Raw genomic sequence first — 21,414 nt, forward strand, 5'->3', positions numbered from 1 at the left:
CACAGGATATTTGTACGGTCTTCCCCTGATTATGTTTCAAAATGAAGGTCAAAATTTTTCTTTGATCTTTGACTCTACTCATGTACAGTACGATAATTTTTAAAGGTAAAGTTATTCCCCATTGATAAGGTTGTCAAGTCATGTTCAACCATCTCCGTTATTAAGACGGAGAGCCAGCATTGCCAGAGTCTACTCTGTGATCATGTGACCAGCATGATGGCACAGAACGATGTTTAACTTTCCACTGGAGTAGTACCTATTTATCTACTTGCATTTGCATGCTTTCGAACTGCTTGGTTGGCACTAGTGATGGGCCTTGAACTGCCAACCTGCCGATCTTGAAATCAAGAGTCAATGTCTTAACCACTTGAGCCACCACATCCCTATATATATACACACACACATACACACACACACACTATGATTTTTAGCAGCTGAATGTTGTTTTCCTTTCTGTAAGTATGTATTGTCAGAACCAGTGTGATGTAGTGGTTTCAGTGTTGGATTAGAACCCCAGAAGGTCTGAGTTTGAATCTCAGCTAAGCCATGGAAACCCACTGGATGATCTTGAAACTCTCTCAGTTTCAGAAGAAAGCAATGGCAGACCTCCTCGGAATAAATCTGACCAAGAAACCCCTATGATATTTCAGAGTCTTGAAGGTGAACAAAAACAACAAGGCTGCACTGAACTATACTTTTATATACAATTTTTAAGATGACATACACTTTTTATCAATAAGAATGCATAGATATTCTCTCTATCTCTATGGATGGAATACTGAAATACGACTGGAGACAAAGGTTCAAATCCCTGCTCAGCCGCAGAAACCCCCTGGTGACCTTGGGCAAGTTACACTTTCTCAGCCTTAGAGGAAGGCAAAGGCAACCCCCCTCTGAACAAATCTCACCAATTAAATGCACTTTAAAAACCCAAACTATGAGTATTCATTATATGTTAAGCTAAAACATTGGTCCAAAACACACTGCAGGGGCAGTTAAAGCTGCCTTAAACTGGATTATTTCTGCAGTGTTTTGAATTCTGATTCCACAAATTGGTATGTGTTTTATCCACAAATTGGTATGTGTTTTAGGTGAATAGAGAACTCCTAAGCTTTTACTAACATATGGAATAAATAGATGCCGTTTATTATAAAAGGTATTTGTGTGCTGCTTACATTTTTTATATATTAAGTACATTTATTTATCAAAGCTAGAGTCTATTCTAGATCTCCATTTTTCCAGAGCTAAATTCTCTCAACCCAGAGTTATTTCTAGCCTGTCATCCAGGCACAGTGAAGAAGTTAAAAGATTTATGTAGTAGTTTTGAATTGCCATCCACAAAGATAGAAGGCCAATAGCTGGGGATATTTCAGTCATCTATCTTGTTTCTTTACAGCTCTTTATCCATTATTTAGCCACACATGTACAGGACTGCCACATGCATACATATGTATTTTGCTCTAGTCAGCTGAAAAATGTTTTTATTAATATATTTAAAGAGTATCAAGGATATACAGTTTTCAAAATCTGAATAATTTTACACAAAAATTCTACTGTTATTTTTGAGGCTAAGTTGCTTATACGTCTTTCCTTATATATATTAAAATTTGTAATAAAAATATGTAGAAAACAGAAGAGTAAAGAGGTATTGTGTAACAAGTTAAGTTAAACATCTAGCATTATAGTACATTTCCCTCCCCAAAAGTAAGGTTTCCCCCTTAATTTCATTCCACACTCAGCATCCATCAAACCAAAGTCCTTATTGAGATCTTATCCATGCCCAGCCTAACCATTTTTCTATTTCTAACTGTCCCTTTCAAAAATTAATCCATTCCTATCTGCCACTGCTGCATCTCTACGTCTAACTGTCCCTATCTGACAGTTCAGCAGAGAAGCCTCTGGTTTTACATTCTTTCTGCCAAAGTGCCCCCGCCCCCCCCCCACCAAAAACATTCTGAAGGTTATAATGGGTTTCTTTTATCAGGCCATGGAAGGTAACAGTTTAATGTGTTTTCACATCTCACACTACAAGTTTTGTTTTTTCAGTGTCTGATTTTGTTTCCCTTTCATTCCACCTTGTGTCTTCTGATGTTCTGGGTGTCTGAGTAGAACACATTTGCTTCTGCACACAGAAACACACCTCTGCATGTGGCACCTCTGAATGCTTTGCAAGACTTCTCATTGGGGTTCAGAAAATATCTCACACTTTACACAGTTGTTTTGCTATCCCCCCCCCCCCCCCCAAGAAAATTTTTAGTGAATGAAAATTAATTTTGGCTGGATCATGTACTCTCAGTTTTTGGATCTGTCTTTCTGGGAAGGCAGCAGGTACAATAACAAAAAGGCAATGTTATACTCTCCTGGTTTTATTGGGCGTCTCCTCTAACCCTTTATTCAGATTTCTAGTTGGTGAAACTTTGACTAGTGTGTGCTCACTACTGTGAAATGGGAAAAAGGATGTGTACTATGCAAAAGTGGGCAACAGTGACAGAACAGGCAGGATTTATAAGATCCATTTGCTTCTTTTGCTCTTAAGAAAAGCAGAGTTGTGCCAGCCTCCTGCTCCCCTCCCCTCTATGCACACACAGTTTAGCTGGGAGAGGATTATTCTCAGGGTGTATGTTGAAATTAAAGGATGCTTGCAGTCATCTCTGACAGCAGCTTCAAAGAATGTGGAACTGACTAAAGGCCAGGGAAAAAGAGAATGCGGTTAGTTACCCAGCTGGAATACTTCCAGAAAAAGAGGTCAACACACCTTAATCTTACTAGAGGTTCTGTATCTCAAAATCAAAGAAGCTTTCCAGCTTCGAATACAAAACCAATGGAAACCATATATAGTCAGCGTTTCCTTGTAAATATGGATAGAGAAAACAAGTTTCAACATATTGAAACTCTCAAATCTTGCAAGATATAATCCCTACACCTTGTGGTTAATCTGTAAACTATACTGCAAATTATAAAGTTTTGTAGGAAACAGCTGACAATGGGAAAGTAATAACTGTTTGGTGAGTAAGAGTACACAGAGAAAAATATATATTCTGAAACAGTGATGTTAACAAGCAGTAACACTTCCTTCCTAAACTGAAAAAAAAATCAAATAAATCAGTATTCATTTCAATAGCTGTATTCAAACCCAACCCTCAATGTCTTATATATTTATACCCATATTAAATGTTTCCATATTTCAATCAATACATATAAAATGACGATGCTGAAATCTATAGGAAAATATAGATCCACAGGAATCTATAGCTGTTTTGCAAATATATACATTTCTGAGAGAGGAATGCAAACTGGAACACTCTCTTAGCTGTAGAGCTCAGAAAAGTTAATTTTTTAAATTATAAAAGTCAGAATTCCCCACTCATCCCCAGAATCACCTTCTGTGAGTTTAAAACTTGTATCAAGGATTTTGAACCCCTGATTTTTTTTTTAAAACCTAAGTGGGTTAGTACTGAAAGGCCGCAGATGAGGATAATTCTCTTTTGAAGTATAGTGCTCCTAAAAATCTGGTGCTAAGGATTTGATTCTGCATTTCTAGGATTACAGGGATGAAGACTGAAAGGACCACAGCTCAGTGATACAAAATATGTGATTTTGATACAGAAGGTTCTCAGATCAATCTGCAGGATCTCTAGTTTAAAAGATCAGGTAGCAGGTGATGGGTAAAAAAGACTCCTCCCTGAGACCACAGAAAGCTGGTGTCAGCCAGAGTGGCAGAAAATACTTAGGTCATAGAGACCAATGTCTTGACCCATATAAGGGACCTCCATATGTTCTTAATCAGATATAGAGGGCCCCTTCTTCCTCCAAACATCTGCTTAAGAGGCAAAGTCAGTTTTCATTCCCTGCCTGGTTGGCAGTTTAACCCCATAAGGGCAGGTGGTAAAAGACTGTGACTTTGTCCCAGTATCTCTCATTCAAAAGGCAATTTTTTCAGGTTCCGGCCATAATAAGACATGCTGGAATTTAGGTGGCACAGTCATCACCGTGTGTTAGGTGACTGTGATCTTACTATACACATGATTGAGGCCTTAGGGACTTTCCACAGAAAGCTAAAAAGATTTCATTGTCAGAGACTCTTTGGTTGGACTCTGGAAGAAGGCTCTATTGAAACTTTTTGCTTTCTGTGGAATAAAATTAAGGGGTCTATCATATGTGTTGTGAGACCACAATTACCTACTGCAGAGCGGTACTACATTTATACAATGGACCAAACATATTTTGAGGAAAGGTTCTATTGATCTCACCTCTGTCCATCTCTAATTCACACCTTTACCAAACATGTTTATTTCTTTCTCCTTCCAAACACTCTTAGCTTTAATTGTCTTTGCTCACTTTTGCAGTTTGTTATGCCTGGCAAACACAGAACCACCCTCTGTGTAAAGAAGAAATTGCACTCTCTCCTCCTCTATGACGTCTTCCTTAAAATGTGTCACTGCTTTCAGAAGCTGATTGGTCTCAGAATTTGCCATCTCTCTTCTCTCTCCTTTGGACTCTGTCTCCCCTCACTTCCTTCTCTAGTCTATGCTGTGTAACTCTTTCAGAAACCTGTAGTTGCCATGAACAAACTGCAAAATGCTACGGAAACAAACACTTGTCATTCATTATACCAAAAATTTCCAATGAGAGCATAAGATTTTAAAAACCTTATATTTATGTTTTTAAAATGCCTTTGAACTGTTTTTAATTTGTATTGTTTTAAATCTTGTATTAGCTGTCTTGAGTCCCATTATCAGGAGAAAGATGGGATATTAATAATAATAATAATAATAATAATAATAATAATAATAATGTGACCTAATCTGGATGAGACCAAAGGAATGTTTAATCCAACATTTCTGTCCCCTGAGATCAAACAGATACACCAGCATGAGAACAGAACATGAGTGAAACAGTATGGTCAACTATGGAAGTCAAATTTTATTTGATACAGAAGGAAATGTATACTCAGTATGAGCCCTTTTATTTTATACAGGAGGAAATATATACCCAGTATGAGCCCTTTTATACAACATCATTGTAGCAGAACAATTCCACTTTAACTGCCTTGGCTGCATCCTATGGAATCCTGGGCTCTGCAGTTTGGTGAGAATTCTAAGTACTTTCCTAAACTGCAAGTCCCAGATTTCCATAGGATGTTGCTCTGGCAGTTAAAGTGGAAATCATACTGCTATAAATGACCTGTAACCATTCATATTTTCAACGAATCTTTCTAATCCCCTTATAAAAGGAGGCAGGCAGGGAGGGAGAGAGCAACATAGTAAATTGCCTTGCCTAAGAATGAGCAGCATGGTGCAGGTATTTTCAACATCCCCTCTAGCCAGGAAACTTGGTTCAGGTTTCACAGGTAAATATTACAAACCTAGTCTGCTTCCAACCCAGTGTTTTGCCAAAGGGCTGCATGTGTTAAACAACACAACCAAAATTCTGCTGGTATCAAGGCAGGCTATACACAGTTAAAAATATAGAATAAAAATCCATTATATTATTTGATCACTGCACACTCATGAGTGACTGGATAAACACACCAGACATTCCAGAGATATTGTAGTACAGTATGCTTATTTCTGATTTGTTACACTGCGTGCCATAATGGTTGGCTGGTTTTGATGTGAATTGCCCTTAGGGGCATAATTTGCGGGAAACCAGTGTATAAATAAAAACTGAACTGTCAAACAATGACAGGGAGAGTCACCACTTTCCACCAAGTGAGGGCAGTTAAAGCTTAGAAAATGAAACCATTATTTTTCTGGAGCTCAACTCCCCAACTTTCTAAACTAGTAGTATAGCCAGTGGCTACATTGGCTGGAGGATCCTGAGAGTTGCTGTCTAAACAAAGTAAATTTCCCAAGTGTGAAGTTGAAGGCTTTCATGGCTGGCATCCATAGTTTTTTGTGGGGTTTTTGGGCTATGTGGCCATGTTCCAGAAGAGTTTCTTCCTGATGTTTTGCCAGCATCTGTGGCTGGCATCTTTAGAGAATGCTTGCCTGGAAAAAGTTGGGTATATATATATACTGTGTGAGCCTGGGAACGCAGGAGTAATTTGCATCTGTATTGTTCTGTTGCTGATGGCAGGCCTCAGGCTGGGAGGCTAATTCAAAAGAGGATTAGTGTCTGCTAACTGGTGATCATTTTCTGCTGGGAAAGCCCCTGACTCTGAGTGGTTTCCCTAGTCTGGAATATCTAATTTCTGCACCCTTAAGGTGTTAAATAAATCCCAAATCGGTGCTGCTGCACACTGCAGAATTAATGCAGTTTTACATTGGTTTAACTGCCATGGCTCCATCCTATGGAATCTGGGGATTTGTAGTTTATTGTGGCATCAGAGCTACTTGACAGAAAAGCATAAAAAGCTTACAAAATTGCAAACACCAGAATTCCATATCAGTCACCCACTGCAGTTAAAACTGCATCAATTCTGCAGTGTAGATGCAGCCTGCTGGGACACCTTAAGATGCAGACCTTTTCCAGAAAGTTGACCAGATGTATCAACTGTTGAACACATACTTGGATTGTATTCTGAGAAGCCAGAGGAAGCTAAAGCCCTTTAGCAAAATGTGCAAATGCAGAAAAATGTACACCAGCTGTTGACCCCTGAATAGCTTTGGAGGCATGAAGAATAGCAGACTAACCAGCTCAGAAAAACAGGCAATGCATAGAGGTGTGGCTGGGAAGAAACAAGGTGCATCTCCCCTGCGGCAGAGTTGCTACACGTGCTCCTTGCTATATCCAGCAGGGAAAACTGATTCTTTCCAAGGACTCCAGGACTCTTTCCAGATGTTTATGGTTTGCTGAGGAATGAAATTGGGATAGTGGGGGGGGGGGAGGATTGTTAAAGGTGGCTGAGGTAAGTTTTGGGTAATACCCTCTTGTCTGGCAAAGTTAAAAGGGCTCATTTCCCCTGGCAATCAATTTATGTTGCAAAAAGGGTTCTGAGGTATTGTGTCTTACTGCAGGGACACTTAGATGTGACAAGGATTCCACTGTGAAAGAGAGTGTGCCACACAACCTGTGTGGATATTTTAATACAGAATATATCATGATGAACATTAGATTCCATTCCAGAACTTGTACTGTTAATAGCAACTGCACAAATATAGAAAAGTAATGGGGAAACTTTCTTCTAGCACTATCACGTGTTGATCATGAGGCAACTAAATATGTTCTGGTGGGAACCAAAGCTTCCAGAAGTCACACAAGTCATTGAACGTAGTCCACATGGGAGCAATCCCATTCCTATGAAATCTCAGAATAAAGGGGCCTGTTTCTGGAAGGTCCCAGAGCATGTTGGAGAGCATTTCCAAACATACAGCATCATAAAGACCAGTGAGCTGTTGAAACAAGTCTGGAGTAAGGTTGGCAAGAGACATCAACCAAGTTTGTTTTATACAAACAACAACAACAAATCTCAAATTAGGAACATCACCATTATCATTGTTAAATCCATTGTTTTTATTGTTTTTGTGCGTGCCTCCAAGTTGTTTTGATTTATGGCAACAAATGGTGACCCTAAGATGAACCTTATCATGGGGTATTCTTGGTAAAAAAAACATTTCAGAGTTTGCCTTTGCCTTCCTTTAAGGATGAGAGTGTGTGATTTGCCTAAAGTCACCCAGTGGGTTGCCATGGCTGAGCAAGGATTCCAGAATCATAATCCAATGCTTTCTAAAGCCACTATTACAAAATACAAAGAGCATGGCTGAACCATGACTTTGCCTAGAGAAGGCTGTCTACCAAAACTCAGGGCCTGAACAGGCACGCCAAAATAAAGCTGGTTCAGGTCACATTGGAGGTATGCTGTTTAAATGCTGCATGCGTATTAAGAGGCTGGAAGCTGCGCCAAAGCCATGTTCCAGTCCTAAGGACTGGAGTGCAGCTTTGGCGCAGCTTCTGGCCTCTTCAGATGCATGTGTAATTTAAAGAGCATACCTCCAAAGTGACCCAAAGCAGCTTTATTTTGGCCTGTCTGTTTGGGCCCTCAGTTACCAAGTAAAAAATTTGCACCCGAGATGGGAGAAATTGTCCACAGGGCAACAATTATCCTGATATATCTCATAACTGGGCTTTATAGAAGAATGGAGGGGGAAAAGTAATTGCTGAAACAAATCCTTATCAAAGACCCATTGCAGTTTGCAAAAAGACATGTAAGGGACACAGAAAACATGTGGAAGAAGATTCTCTGATTTGAGAATACGAAAAATTGAACTTTCTGGCCTTGTTGCAAAAGGTTGCATAGTATAAAGCCAACCTTACTCATCCATGTGAGAACACTGTCCATATGATGAAGCATTCTGGTGGGGGGTGCTTTTCATTGGCAGGGCTGAGAAACTGGTTTAGTGGAGGGCAAGATAGATAAAACCAAATGCAAGGTACTTTTAGAGGAAAACCTGTTTCAGTCTGTAAAGAAATTTAGGATTGCAGTGGAAGTTTAAACAGATGAATGACCCTAAACATGTAACCAATGTAACACTGGTGTGGTTTAACAACAAGAACTTGATTGTCTTAGAATGGGCCAGTCAAAGTGCTGTTCACTGATGTTCTCCATCCAACCTGACAGAGATGGAGCAATTTTGCCAAGAAGATTGGGGGGGGGGGGAATGCAATAGCAAGATGGACAAAGCTGATAAGACATTTACTCAGGAAGTTTTGCAGCTGTAATTGCCACCAAAGGTACATTAGCCAACTACTGACTCAGGGATGAATATTTATGCAACTACCAAATGCCAGACTGTTTTGGTTTATTTCACTTTTGTGCAACAATAAAAATTATTTCCTGCCTTCACAGTCTTGCATATCTTATATGCATCAACTGATAACAATGCCAATTAAAACCGTTTCAATTCCAAATTGGAAGAGAATATAATGTGGCAAGGTTGGGGAGGAAGGATAGTCCTTGAAGGCCCTGTAGTGTCCATAACCAGGCAAGGTACTTTAGCCTCTCGCTCTCTCTGTGTTTGCATGCCTTCAAGTCGTCCATTGATTTATGGTGACTCCATGAATTTGAAATGGTTTTCTTAGGCAAGAAGTTACTCAGAGTTGGTTTTGCCACTTCCTTCCTCAGAAATATATGTAGCCTGCGACACCTGGTATTCATTGATGGTTTCCCATCCAAGTAATAACCAGGACAGATCCAGCTTAGCTTCTAAGATCAGATGGGATCTGGTGCCTTTAGGGTAGTTAGGCACATGAGGCAGAAAAATCCCACAAGCCCTTTCATTGTCTCTAGCAATCAGAATACAACAGGAGATTAAAGCACCAAAAATCTGCTGTGCTTTAGTGACGGCTATATTCTACTGCCTAATGGCAAGGTCAGCACTGCAAGCCCTTGTTAAAGAGCACAGAAGCAGTACCAATATTGCCTTGGGGGCGGGGCAGGGCGGACCAAAGAAGGACACAAGCCAATCATAATAGATATTAAATAAGAGTAAGAATTGTAGATTGTTTCTCTGTCATTTGAAGCAGTGGAATGTCTTCAACCTTCTCACTCTATTTTTTATTCTCTATATACAATTGTTGTTTGTTGTTGTGTCCTATCAAGTCATTTCTGACTTATGGAGACCCTAAGGTGAAGCTATGTTCTTTTGGGTTTTTTTTTTTTTTTGGCAAGATTTGTTCAGAGGTGGTTTTCCATTGCTTTCCTCTGAGGCTGAGACTTGCCCAAGTGACCCAGTTGATTTCATGGCCAAGCTGGGAATCAAACCCTGGTCTCCAGAGTTGCAATCCAACACTCAAACCACTATGCCACACTGGCTCAACTCTATACACATAGGATGTAATCAAATAATTAATTTTTCTGCCTTTCTTCTGATTGGGATCCAAGGCAGCTAATAACATGAATTAAAACAAGGTACGGCAATTAACAATTTATTTTTTAAAAGTACCATATTAAAACATCAATACTTTAAAACAATGTAATATTGTTTAAAACAATGTAATATTATTTAAAAACATAACAACAACAATAACAATGCCGTTTAATTGCCAGATGTATATTTGCATATTTATATATTTATATTTATATAAAAAGGTCTTATCTACAAGTTGAAGGAGATCATGGAGGGGGGTCAGCCTAGTTGGCTAAAGGAGACTTACACAGCTTGAGAGCACCCACTGCAAAGGCTCTTCACTGTATCTTCACCAGCTGTAGCTGCAAAGGTGGTGGGACTAAGAGGAAGCCCTCTCCCAAAGTTCTTAAAAGTCAGGCAGACTGATATAAAGAGATACAGTCTTTCAGACATTCTGAACCTAAGCTCCATAGGGTTTCCTAGCTCATAACTAGGGCATTGAAATGTGTCCTGAAAAAAAATTGAAGGAGTAATGCTTTTCCTCCTTAACTGCTATATGAGAAATAGTTATCCTCCCACACTGCTTGCATGGTAAGTAGGATAAGAGTTTGATGGCCTCCTATGGAGAGAGGCCACATTAATGGTTACCTTGGTGTTTCCTGCCAAGATTTGGAGAGCTGAGGGGAGTTGAGGTTATATAGGGCTCTACCGCCTAATACCTTTCAGCCTTTTGGAATTTTTGCCCCCCCCCCCCCCCTCTAGCATAGTGAAAGTTTGCTGGTTGCTTCACACTGGGTAGGAATTTTCTCCCTTTTCCTTGGTTTTTTTTTTTTTTTTTTTTTTTTGCCTACTGTGCTTTGGGGACAGGGTGCCATAGGGTTATGTCTTAAATAGGTGATCACTTGGCAGGTAGTGGGGGGGGGGGAGAAAGGAGGAGTCTGGTGATCACCTATGGTGCCCTTTTGGTGAAGGATATGCCTCTGGAACTGTCCCCACTGGGCATGCAGCTAGGGGGATGGGGAAAGAGGCAGTCCTTGGGGCTGGCTGGGGGATCTTGCCCTCTACTGAAGTTGTGTGGCTTGAGGGTGGGATCCTCTGGTAGGTCTTCCCGCAGGTGGTGGTCAGTCAAGAAGCAACCCAGTTTTTGGATTCTCCTTGGGGCTCAGGTGTTTCACCTAAGGGAAGCTGTGGAGGAGGTCTAGGAGAGGCCACCTGCCTCAGCTGGTCCCACATTAGATTGTTTCCCCCTTTTATTGCATTTTTCAAGACAAAGTTTTATAATCAAGGATTATAAAACTTTACATATTGTGTTGAAAGTGGCTGGTTATCCAATAAGGGTAATTCCACTCAGAATTGCCCCCATCATTGCAATTGGAAGGGGAGCAATCCCTTTCCTCCAGAAACATGTTTCAGGAAGCTGGGAAACACTTCACAGCTGGTTTTCAGGAAGCACAGAGGGAAGCGAGAGTGGGCAGGGAAATAATGTTCTGTTGGGATAACTGTGGGGTCTATGAGCCAGCATGCTGTTTGAGCACTGGACTACAACACTGAGAACAGGGTTTGAATCCCACCTGGCCATGAAAGCCCACTGGGTGACCTTGGGCAAATCACATTCTTTCAGCCTCAGAAGAAGACAAAGGCAGAATTCCCTATGAACAAATCTTGCCGATAAAACCCCATGATAGATTGCCACAGCTTGGAAATGACTTGAAAGCACACAATAATATTTATCATCATCATCATCATCATCATCATCATCATCATCTTATATCCCACCTTTCTTCCAATATAGGGACTCAAGGTGGCGATACTGTATAAGGACTCAAGGTGGCAAAATATTGCAAAATACTGGATTTAGACCAATGGATTTAAAAAAACCCACAGATTTGTACTGCTCCCATAATATTAGATCCTAGGGTCATCCAATGAAATAGCCAGGTGGCGAATTCAAGACAGACAGAGAACATATGGATTTCTTCACACAACAGCACATTTTGAATGCAAGGAATATGCTCCCAAAAGATGCCATGAAGGCTGTAAACAGGAATTTGGCATGCTTTTGGAGAATACAGTTCTTAGTTATGATGTGTATTTGGGACCCCCATCCATGTGCTGTATATCAGTTATGGGGAGGGCAAACAAGGGTAATTATTGCCTTCATGTCTTACTTGGGGCTTTCTGTAGGCAGAAAGCAACACTGGTTGGATTTTTGGACCAAATCTCCTGTGTCATGAATCTTATCAACATCTGTAATTGCCCTGCTGCAGCAAAGACAAAGTAACAATGGCTTCTCCAAAGCGTTGTTCTTCTGGTTTTGCTGGCTGTTCCATCAATCCACCCTGATTCCTGCCTGTGACAACAGGTGGCGGAGGAGAGGTTTTCAAGGGGACAGCCTTCCCTTTCAAAGCTCCAAACATGTTGGCAATGGGATTTTCCAGGTTATCATCAACATCATCATATGCTAATATTATTGCTCACTAAATTTAAAAATAAGTTCTCTGGGTGGTTCATAAAACAAATGCAACATTAAAATGCAATACAAAATGTGAAAGTTATTACAATTATGAAAATAAAATCAATATATTTTATATTAAAATAAACATTTTAAAACTAAGAGACCTATAGTGAACAAAAAACCTGTATCTGGTACTGCAAAGATCATAACAATGGTGCCAGGCAAACATTTCTGGGAAGACTGTTCTGTAACCAGAATGCCATTATCAGAAACACTCCAGTGGTTACCTACTTCATTTCATTTGGTTAAGAATGTGGGACACAGCCTCCAAAGAAGATCACACATGGATACTTTGGGGATGCAACACAAATGTGTGAGTACAGCTTCCCCCCCTGCCCTCAAGTAAATTCTGCAAACCATATTATTTCATTTTGGAAACAAAATGTGGTTCCCCTTCTATTAAAGGAAGTGCTCTTTTACGTATAGATATGTATAAGAATCTAAGAAATAACAGCCACAACACACATGCCCAGTAGAAAACAAAGTACATGGTGAATTACTTTAAATTTGCTGACAATCTAGGGAGGATAATAAAAATATATATAAATGTTATGCACGTGACTGTCAACATTAAGTCCAACAAAAGAGAACTGTTCCTGTTCCATGACTCTCCTTTTACTGCACCAAACACCCTAAACACAAGCCTTTTTTATTTCTTGCATAGAAATGAAATTTTCACAAATTCAATACATCTGAAAAGAGCTTCCCAGGGGAAGTGGCAGCCTAGGTCAGCTGCCAGCACCTTCAGTTATCTGCATAAAGAGGAACATTCCTTCTCTAACACACATATTTCACCCATGTCAAAACAAAATCTCCTGGACTCACTTGTTTCAAATGGTTGGAGAAAACACTGCTAAATGTCTACTTTGTTCTGCTGCCTCCACATCTATGTATTATAATCAAACACATACACATCCAGACTTACTTTCCTGGGCTTGACTTTATCTTGTAAATCGTACTGGCCAATTCCTTTATAACTGATCCCAAGCCACCAAGGGATTCCTTGTTTATCCTGTAGATTAGAAGAATACAAACGGTGAGGCTCAAGTCAGAATCAAGAACTGCTGAGTTGATAGAACATTTAACTACTTTGTTCTGCAACAAGTATCTGCAGGTTAGGCAGCTCTTTGTTAGCGCACCTGCAATCATCCGAGCAAAGGATTATTGTTTAAAGTGGTCGCCATTCCTTTCCCAGCTGGAAAATGCTGTGCAAACAGGCAGAAAGCAATAGGGAAAAGAAGCTGCATTCTTTGAAACAGGGGCTACAGACAGGGCAGGAGTGCAGGAAAATCTGTGGGTGGTAAAACACCAAGAAGAGAGATTTGGGGAGGGATGTGTCCAAAGTACAGCTGCACTGGAATACGGTTGAAAAAAACTAATAGGCTATGTACACAGGCAAAACAATCCTATGCATATTTACTCAGGAATACATCCCAATCTATTTAAGGTTGGAGTCTACCATCCATAAATTACTTTACATGCAAAACAGAGAAAGGAAGTAAGTAAAAAAAAAACCATTCTTGCTGTTCTAATGTCTTTGCTCAGTGAAACTATGAAACGTTCCAGTTTTATAGGACTCTGCTTCAGACAAGAAAATAGTAACATGTAACATTTTACAGCAAATAAATTATTTCCATAATCCTTTCAACACCCCTGTCACTTAAATTATGATTAGTATTAACTTCTTATTCCAAATGGAAGACTGAAACTAAAAGACTGTGACATGCCTAAGACCATAGAAAAAGTTAATGGTGGCTGCTGGTTCCCATATTCCAAATTTTAAGGAGCTGTCTAAGATGCTGATCTAGGTTTTAATTCAAACTTAAAAGGAATCATCCAAGGTGTTCAATCTACAGTGGTACCTCGGGATACGAAATACCCAGGTTACGAAATTTTCGGGATACGAAAAAATCCCATTGGAAATAATTGTTCCGGGTTACGAATGTTTTTTCGGGTTACGAAGAAAATTTTTGGTGCTTTTCGGCGCTTTTTCGCACGAAACGCGGCTTTTCCCCATTAGCGCTTATGGCAATTCGGCTTACGAAGGCTTTTCGGGTTACGAAAGCGGCCGCGGAACGAATTAATTTCGTAACCCGAGGCACCACTGTATTTTGGACCTAGTGTTCAGAAACTTGGATCAAGTTTGGATTACAATCTTGAGTAGTCACCACTTTAATGACATGGTTACTGCCAGCAATCCCTTATGGCAGAAGTGAACAAGAAGTTTCTGGTTCACAGTAGGCAAACCACTATATAGTGTCTAACACTATACATGTCACTTAAACATATCCACTCAGCGAAACAAGAACAGGTGTGTAAATTTATAAATAAAGGTTAGTAATAATAATAATAATAATAATAACAACAACAACAACAGCTTAAAATTGTTTTGTTAAACATTTCAGCTTGCCATTAACACAGCTTTCTTAGTAATGAAAGTGGCTGTCCATCTGCTTCTTGCCTCAATTCAAGGTGCTGGTGATGACTTTCAAAGCCCTAAATGGTCTGGGTTCTTGATGCTTGAAGGAGCAGCTCTCCTTATATATATATGCCTGGCCAGGGCTTGAGATCTGCCAGAAGGGCCCTCCTCCCATCAGTGATAGTGGCATCCCACTTGTTGCAGTGTGATTGGAATCAATATGGGTGTCTTTTAGGTGCCAGGTCAAGTCAAGATGAGGCTTTTTACTAAACTTTTGTGGCCTGATTTATTTTTGCACTCTTAAGGATGTACATTTTTTAAATGAGTTTTAACTTGATTGAATTGTTTATTACATTTTTCACTTGTTTAAATTATTTATTGGTTTTAATTCAGAGTTGTCTGCTGCCCGTGAGATCTCATAATGAAAGGATAAAAATATTTTAATAAATAAAAGATGAAACAGGCCACAAAGTCATTTTAGACACATCTCTCTTTTAGTCATTTGTTTTTACTCAGATATTTGTGACAGCATACTGGAGATTTTCCAGAATCAAAACTAATGCAGTTCTGATCACACACACACACTAACAAATTTGCAGCCAAACTGGTTCTTCCCTCTCTCCTCTTTTCAACCTGAGCCTGTGGACACGTTTACTGTCCAGATTCTTCATGTCCAGAATGTCTTCTACTTCTAAGTACTCAATGATTCAGAAGTGCCATTTATAATTGAAGCACTTAATTGGTCTCCACAAATTTATTATTAAAGTACTTGCAGCTCTTTCATGTTTGCCTTCACAACAGGTCACATCAGGACACAAAGAAAATCCATGGAGCAATCTAAACTACCATATATACTTGTGCATAGGTCTGCCTCGTGTGTAAGTCAAGGGTAGGTTTTGGGGCCAAAAATTTGAATTTTATTATGACTAGTGGATAAATTGAGCGTAAAACTGAAGAGCATGTAACCAAGGATGTAAAGGATGTCCTGCTCACTCTCCTTGTGTCTTCCCAGCCTGGCTGTCCCTTCCAGAGGCAACCAGGCTGGGAAGAGGCTTGGGGAGTGAACGCTCCCTCATCCCGCCATCTTATTACCATATTGACTAATGTATAAATTTTTGGGTCAATTTTGTAGTATACATTTTTCGACTTATAGTATATACGGTAACCACATTTTCCAACTTCTTTTAAAAGAATGGCAGAAGGTTCTGAACATGTAGAGTTGCCACTTCCAACATGCATTATTATCTATCAGTCTAGCATTTTTTCTCCATTCCCATAAATATTAGATATGATGTTTCTTATTGGAAGAAGTTTGTTTGTGGAATTCTCTCCCCAGAGAAATTAATTTGTTTCCTATACCATAATCTTTTAAGCCATCCAGACATTCATATTCTCCCAGGCATTTTCAGACCAGCAAAGGAAGGAAGGAAGGAAAGAAAGAAGGAAGGAAGGAAAAACATTGTTTTTACAAAGCATTTTGGTTTTGTGTGTTTTTGTAGTACAGTACAGATACTCCTTATCTACAGTTTCTTTATCCATGGATGCAAACATCAATGGCATAAAAATATTAAAAATATATATACATTCTAAAAAGCAAACCTTGATTTTGCCATTTTAACTAAGGCTCACTATTTTACTAAGCCAAGGTATTTAATGGGACTTCAGCATCCACAGTTTTTGGCATCCATGAGGGGTCTGCTACCAAATCCAGCAGATACCAAGGGCCCATGGCATTTAAATTATGCAGTTTTATTTTGTCGTGAAATGCACTGTGACATAATTGGATGAAAAACAGCATATACATATTTAACTGGCTTGCTTGCTAGCTGGTCAGTTCTTTTTACTAACTAACAGCCCTCTTGAAAGAATCCCTCATTCCTCTTTTTTTTCCAGGTGAACTTCTCTTTCTGAACTTCATCCACTTACAGTCATCATGATAATTAGGTTTGTTTCCGGCACTCACTAACCTTTACTCCATAATAATGGACTCCATAAGTAGGCAGGGCTTCAACCACTTTCATGTACCTACACAGAGAGATTCACAAGTGGATCAGTTCTGTACAGTCTTCTGTGAAACACATATCCTCTGACTGATGAGTTTAGATTGATAGTTACCTTTGTTTTATGTAAAAGCAGATGGGGACATTTCCCCCCCCCAAAAATGTTCTTTCTTTTTTTAGAATAGGTCACTCAACACCTATGTTTTTAGAAATTAGTGCATCTGAAGCAACACTCTACACAGTCAAAATGTCAAATGTGTTCAGTAAAGTGGAGGCTCTCGCGCATAGTGTTGTGGTGAAGTTTGCCAGGTGCTCAGTCTGTTCCTACTTGCCTGTATAACAGCTGAACTTCATTAGAAACTTGGCTCCAGTTCTAGTGGCTGAACTCTACAATATAGGTCTGAACTGTTTTCCAAGTTTAGTTCTGGGCAGCACACTTCCACTGTAAATGTAGATGACCTACTTTATGTCTCTGTGACAGAAATTTCAACAGTAAAGTATACATAAACTTCAAAAAGATATATCCAGGAAATGAGATCTGACCAGCAAAGTACCCATTGATAGGATTTGTCAGTTGTTTACACAGCTTCTACTGCTGGATCAGTTCCTGGTTATATGCCATATTATGAAAGGCATTCTTCAGCTGACAAAGAAGCTGAAGTCCTTGGGATAGAGAACAATATGGGTACTGGAGGAAGTGGAGGGTGTATGTCAGAATGCAGGGAAGGAGTGTGAACATCTTGAAGAGCCCTGACAGGGCCAGAACAGGTTTCTATGCCTTTGTGAACTGTTGGAATGCATGTCTCATTTCATTATTTGATCATTGCCCCTCAGCCACTAACACTCAACATATTACCAAAGCCCCCTGTTACATTTCACCTTTCCCCAAAAAGAGCCAAGTGAGACACTTACTGAACAATTGCTTGTCCTCTGGTCAGACCCTTATTTTTTATATAGTATTCAATCACTCTGTCCTCACTGTGGATGGAACAAATAGAATGGTCCATTAAGATTAAAAGGACTGTTTTATAAGAAACCAGAACTCTATTTGATCTACGCAAAAGTCACTTCACATATTTTCTCTACAAAGTATATGCAAGGTTCCTTTTAGGACTACAACTCCCAGGATCCCCAAGTCAGCACAACTGCTGAGCTTGCTAGCTGGGGAATTCTGGGGGTTGTAGTGCCCAAAGTAACTTTCCAAGCACAGATTCTGTAATTCACGACACTAAACAGTATCATGGGACAGTTCTCTTGACAAAGCATGCTGAGTTCCCACCTGTAATTAACCCTGTAATATTGTGCAAGCCTTTGTGGAATGCACCATTACTACCGCAAAAGCACCGAGTGTGTTAAAACAGCTGTAGCAACACAGAAAGTTGAACTTGCAAAAGCAGGTGGAGCTTTGTCAGCAGGTGTAGCCTTGCCACCATCCCTATCAAACAGGACTTCATTATGTGTCACCATGAGGAGAATTTGCAGCTTAAAATGGTCAGTAACATAAGTAAAGGTAGCTGCACCCAAACATGTCAGACAACTGCCTAATCTTCCCTTAGCCTATTGCCCTCTAGATGTGGGTCATAGTAATCATCACCTAGATAGTATTGCCTTTGGCTGGGGTATGATGAAAGTCATAATCCATACAACTGGAGGACATCAGGATAGGTAAGGTATCTTTATATCAAAAATATACATTTTGGGGAAGAGCTAGGGATTGAGCTGATAAATAACAGTTTTTTGTACTTCCCTTCCCCCCTTTTTATAAACTAGTTCATATAACTGTTAGATGAGGGAAGGGCAATTTTTCAACTCCTGCTTTCCTTTACCAGATCAGGGAAAAACAGTGATCATTTAACAATAATGATGAAGTCACATCAATTTATGTGATGCCACTATTATTATTTTTCTCCCTTTATCAGCCTAGGGTGAAATCTGTGTAATACTGGCTTGGGTGAAGATGATTCACACACATTTGTCTCTATACATTTTGAAAAACATAGGCCCGGTATGGACAGGCCCTGAAGGACGCCCTTGTCATGTGTGAGGGGCGCCCTGCCCACACTCCCCTCGCACGTGATGAGGGCGTACTCGCTGCACAGTGCTGAATAGATGGTGCGTGTAGCAATGACGCCACTGCTGCGCGGCCTCCAGATGGAGTTGCGCAGCAGCGACGTCCTCGTGCCGCTGCCAGATTTTGTGGCAGCAAAAAAGGAGCCACTTTTTAGCTGTCCTTTTTTGCGTAGCTGCGCCATTTGATTGCTGTGGCGCGTCTACGCAGCAAAGAGAGGCAGCTCCCAGCCGCCTCTTCCTGGAGCTCTGTATCTTTCTAACCAAGTCTGCTTGGACACAAGACAGCTTAATATTAATTCACTCACTGCAAAAAGCTTTGTAAGGAAAATAGACAGAGATATTTGTTTCTCCTACTCTGATAATAGCAGAATTCAGGATTACCCAACTGATTGGCAGAAGATGCCGAACAGACACAGAACTGTATTTCTGCAGATAGTGATTAATTTATTGATGAAATTCACTGCCACAATATGTGGTTTAGAAGGGCTTAAAATTAATTCAAATGATGAATTGTTGTGATGCTTATCTGCATTTGGAGGCAGTACACTAGGAAGCATCTACAGAAAAGGCTACTGTCTTTATGCTTTTACTTGCTAACTTTCCAGAAGCAACTGGTTAGCTGCTGTGTGAAACAAGATGGGGGACTTAATGGCATTTTGGTCTAATGCAACATGGTTCTCCTTTCATTTTTTTACCACTAAACTGATGGCATTAGTTTGTCAATAGGAAACAGATCTGGAATAACTGTTTAAGCTTGAGCTAAGATCACCCTGTGTTTTCCTACAGAGGTTCTGAATTTTAACAATCACCTAATACCATGAAATTAAAAAAAAATTAGTTGTCCACATTCATGCTATGGAAATGCTAAAGGAACCAAACCTCTGTGAAGAAAAACAACAGGTAATCCCAGTTTGAGCCACTATGCCACAACTGAAACATCAAAAGCCAGATGAGATCTTCACAACTTAGGAAACTTTATTTGGAGGGGTAATTACAGAATGTAACTCATGTCCCAACTCATCTCCTGTTTTTCTAGTAGAGCTCCTACACCTTTAACAGCTGCACAAACTGCAAAATGTGTAAAACATCCCCCATTCGTTATGTGGACCTACAACAAATGGAGTCGCTTCACCTGTTGAATGTGTGAGTGACATCAATATTGAAAGATGTAGAAGGTCTGGTAACACAAAAGCTACCAGCCCTTTAGCACACATAAGGTTTGTCAACCTATATCAAATTAGATCTCTGCTTAAATCTTATCTGCATACATAGGACCATAATATAAATAAATGATCTCTGGATTTCTCTTGGTATTATTATAGTACAGTATTTATGTTGATGCTTGAATTCTTTAAAAAAATCATATAATATGACCAAGGTTTCCTCTACCATTAGGTTGAGTGAGGCAACCAGCAGGCAGCACAAATTGTTTCTCCTAAGCCACTACCACCGTCTTCCTTTTGGAGGACTCAGTTGTGTAGGGCACACGACCTGTTCTACACTAAACTGGTCTGCTGCTCTTTGTGATCCGGATAGTATGTTGGCGGTGTATTGCAGTAAGCTTCATCTGCCCATCCAATCGGTTTCCGTACTTGGAATGGTGCAGGGTACTACTTTGTCCTTTGTCTCAGACTCAATCTGCCTTGCAGAATTACTCCAGTTTGACATTGCTTTAACTGCCATGGCTCAATTCTACAAAATTCTGGGACTTGTAGTTTTGTGAGATATTTAGCCTTCACTGTCAGAGAGCTCTGGTGCTCCAAGAAGCTGCAAATTCCAGGACTGCATAGGATGCAGATAATCTGCATGACAGTTAAAGTGGTATCAAACTGCATTATTTCTACAGTGCAGATGTGGCCTAGGCAGCACAATATTGTAAGTTAGCTCTGGGTGTCAAAATCATAAAAATGTATTCATGAGAATGGTAACTTAGTTTGCTTGCAGGTCAGCAGCTGTGTTTTATTTCAGAGAGAAATTCACAAAAAGTTTTCTGTGGGTTTCCCGGGCTATATGGCCGCATTCTGGCAGAATTTATTCCTATCATTTCATCTGTGGCTGGCATCTTCAGATGGTGGTGGCATGGAAGCGTGTGGACTATATACACTCATCCTTGCACATTCACTGGGGTTAAGGGCATAGGATGCAAATAACAAAAACACCATGTTTTTACCTTAGAGAACACCTCTCTAGGAATCTCTAGGTCCTCCAGTGCAACTCTGTGGTCAACATCTGCCTGACACTGACCAGAGAATTGCACTGGAGAAGCTACAAATGGCTAGTGGATGCTGGCGAAACGTCAGAAAGAAACTCTGCTAGAACATGGCCACATAGCCCGAAAAACCCACAAAAAACTATGGATGCCGGCCATGAAAGCCTTCGACTTTACATTGCCTAGTGGAGTGTTCTGTCTAGGAATCCCTAGGTTCCTCTGTGCGACTTGATCATAGAGTTGTGCAGGAGGACCTAGATATTCCTAGAGAGAACATACTAATAAAATCTGTGAATAATCAAATCCCCAAGAAGTCAAAGCTGCAAACGTGGAGGGATGTGTGTGTGTGTGTTTGTGCATACACACACACACACACACACACACACACACACCCCTGTGGGAATTGTGCAGGT

At 40.1% G+C, this 21,414-nt stretch overlaps 1 protein-coding gene across 3 annotated transcripts in view; it reads right to left on the minus strand.

Annotated features, from left to right (window-relative positions):
• Positions 1-21,414, minus strand: part of FRMD4B (FERM domain containing 4B) — a 291,444-nt gene that overhangs the window by 52,705 nt on the left and 217,325 nt on the right. For 2 of the 3 annotated variants that reach the window (XM_042451936.1, XM_042451934.1), the window contains 3 exons: positions 17,635-17,700; positions 16,690-16,747; positions 13,229-13,315 (listed from right to left, as the gene is read on the minus strand). In XM_042451936.1, coding sequence (XP_042307870.1) covers positions 13,229-13,315; positions 16,690-16,747; positions 17,635-17,700 — 211 coding nt within the window. The remainder of the gene's footprint in view (positions 1-13,228; positions 13,316-16,689; positions 16,748-17,634; positions 17,701-21,414) is intronic. The other variant, XM_042451935.1, reaches the window with a different exon arrangement.

This window comes from Sceloporus undulatus, chromosome 2 (genome assembly GCF_019175285.1).
Source record: "Sceloporus undulatus isolate JIND9_A2432 ecotype Alabama chromosome 2, SceUnd_v1.1, whole genome shotgun sequence".
Taxonomy (NCBI): Eukaryota; Metazoa; Chordata; class Lepidosauria; order Squamata; family Phrynosomatidae; genus Sceloporus; species Sceloporus undulatus.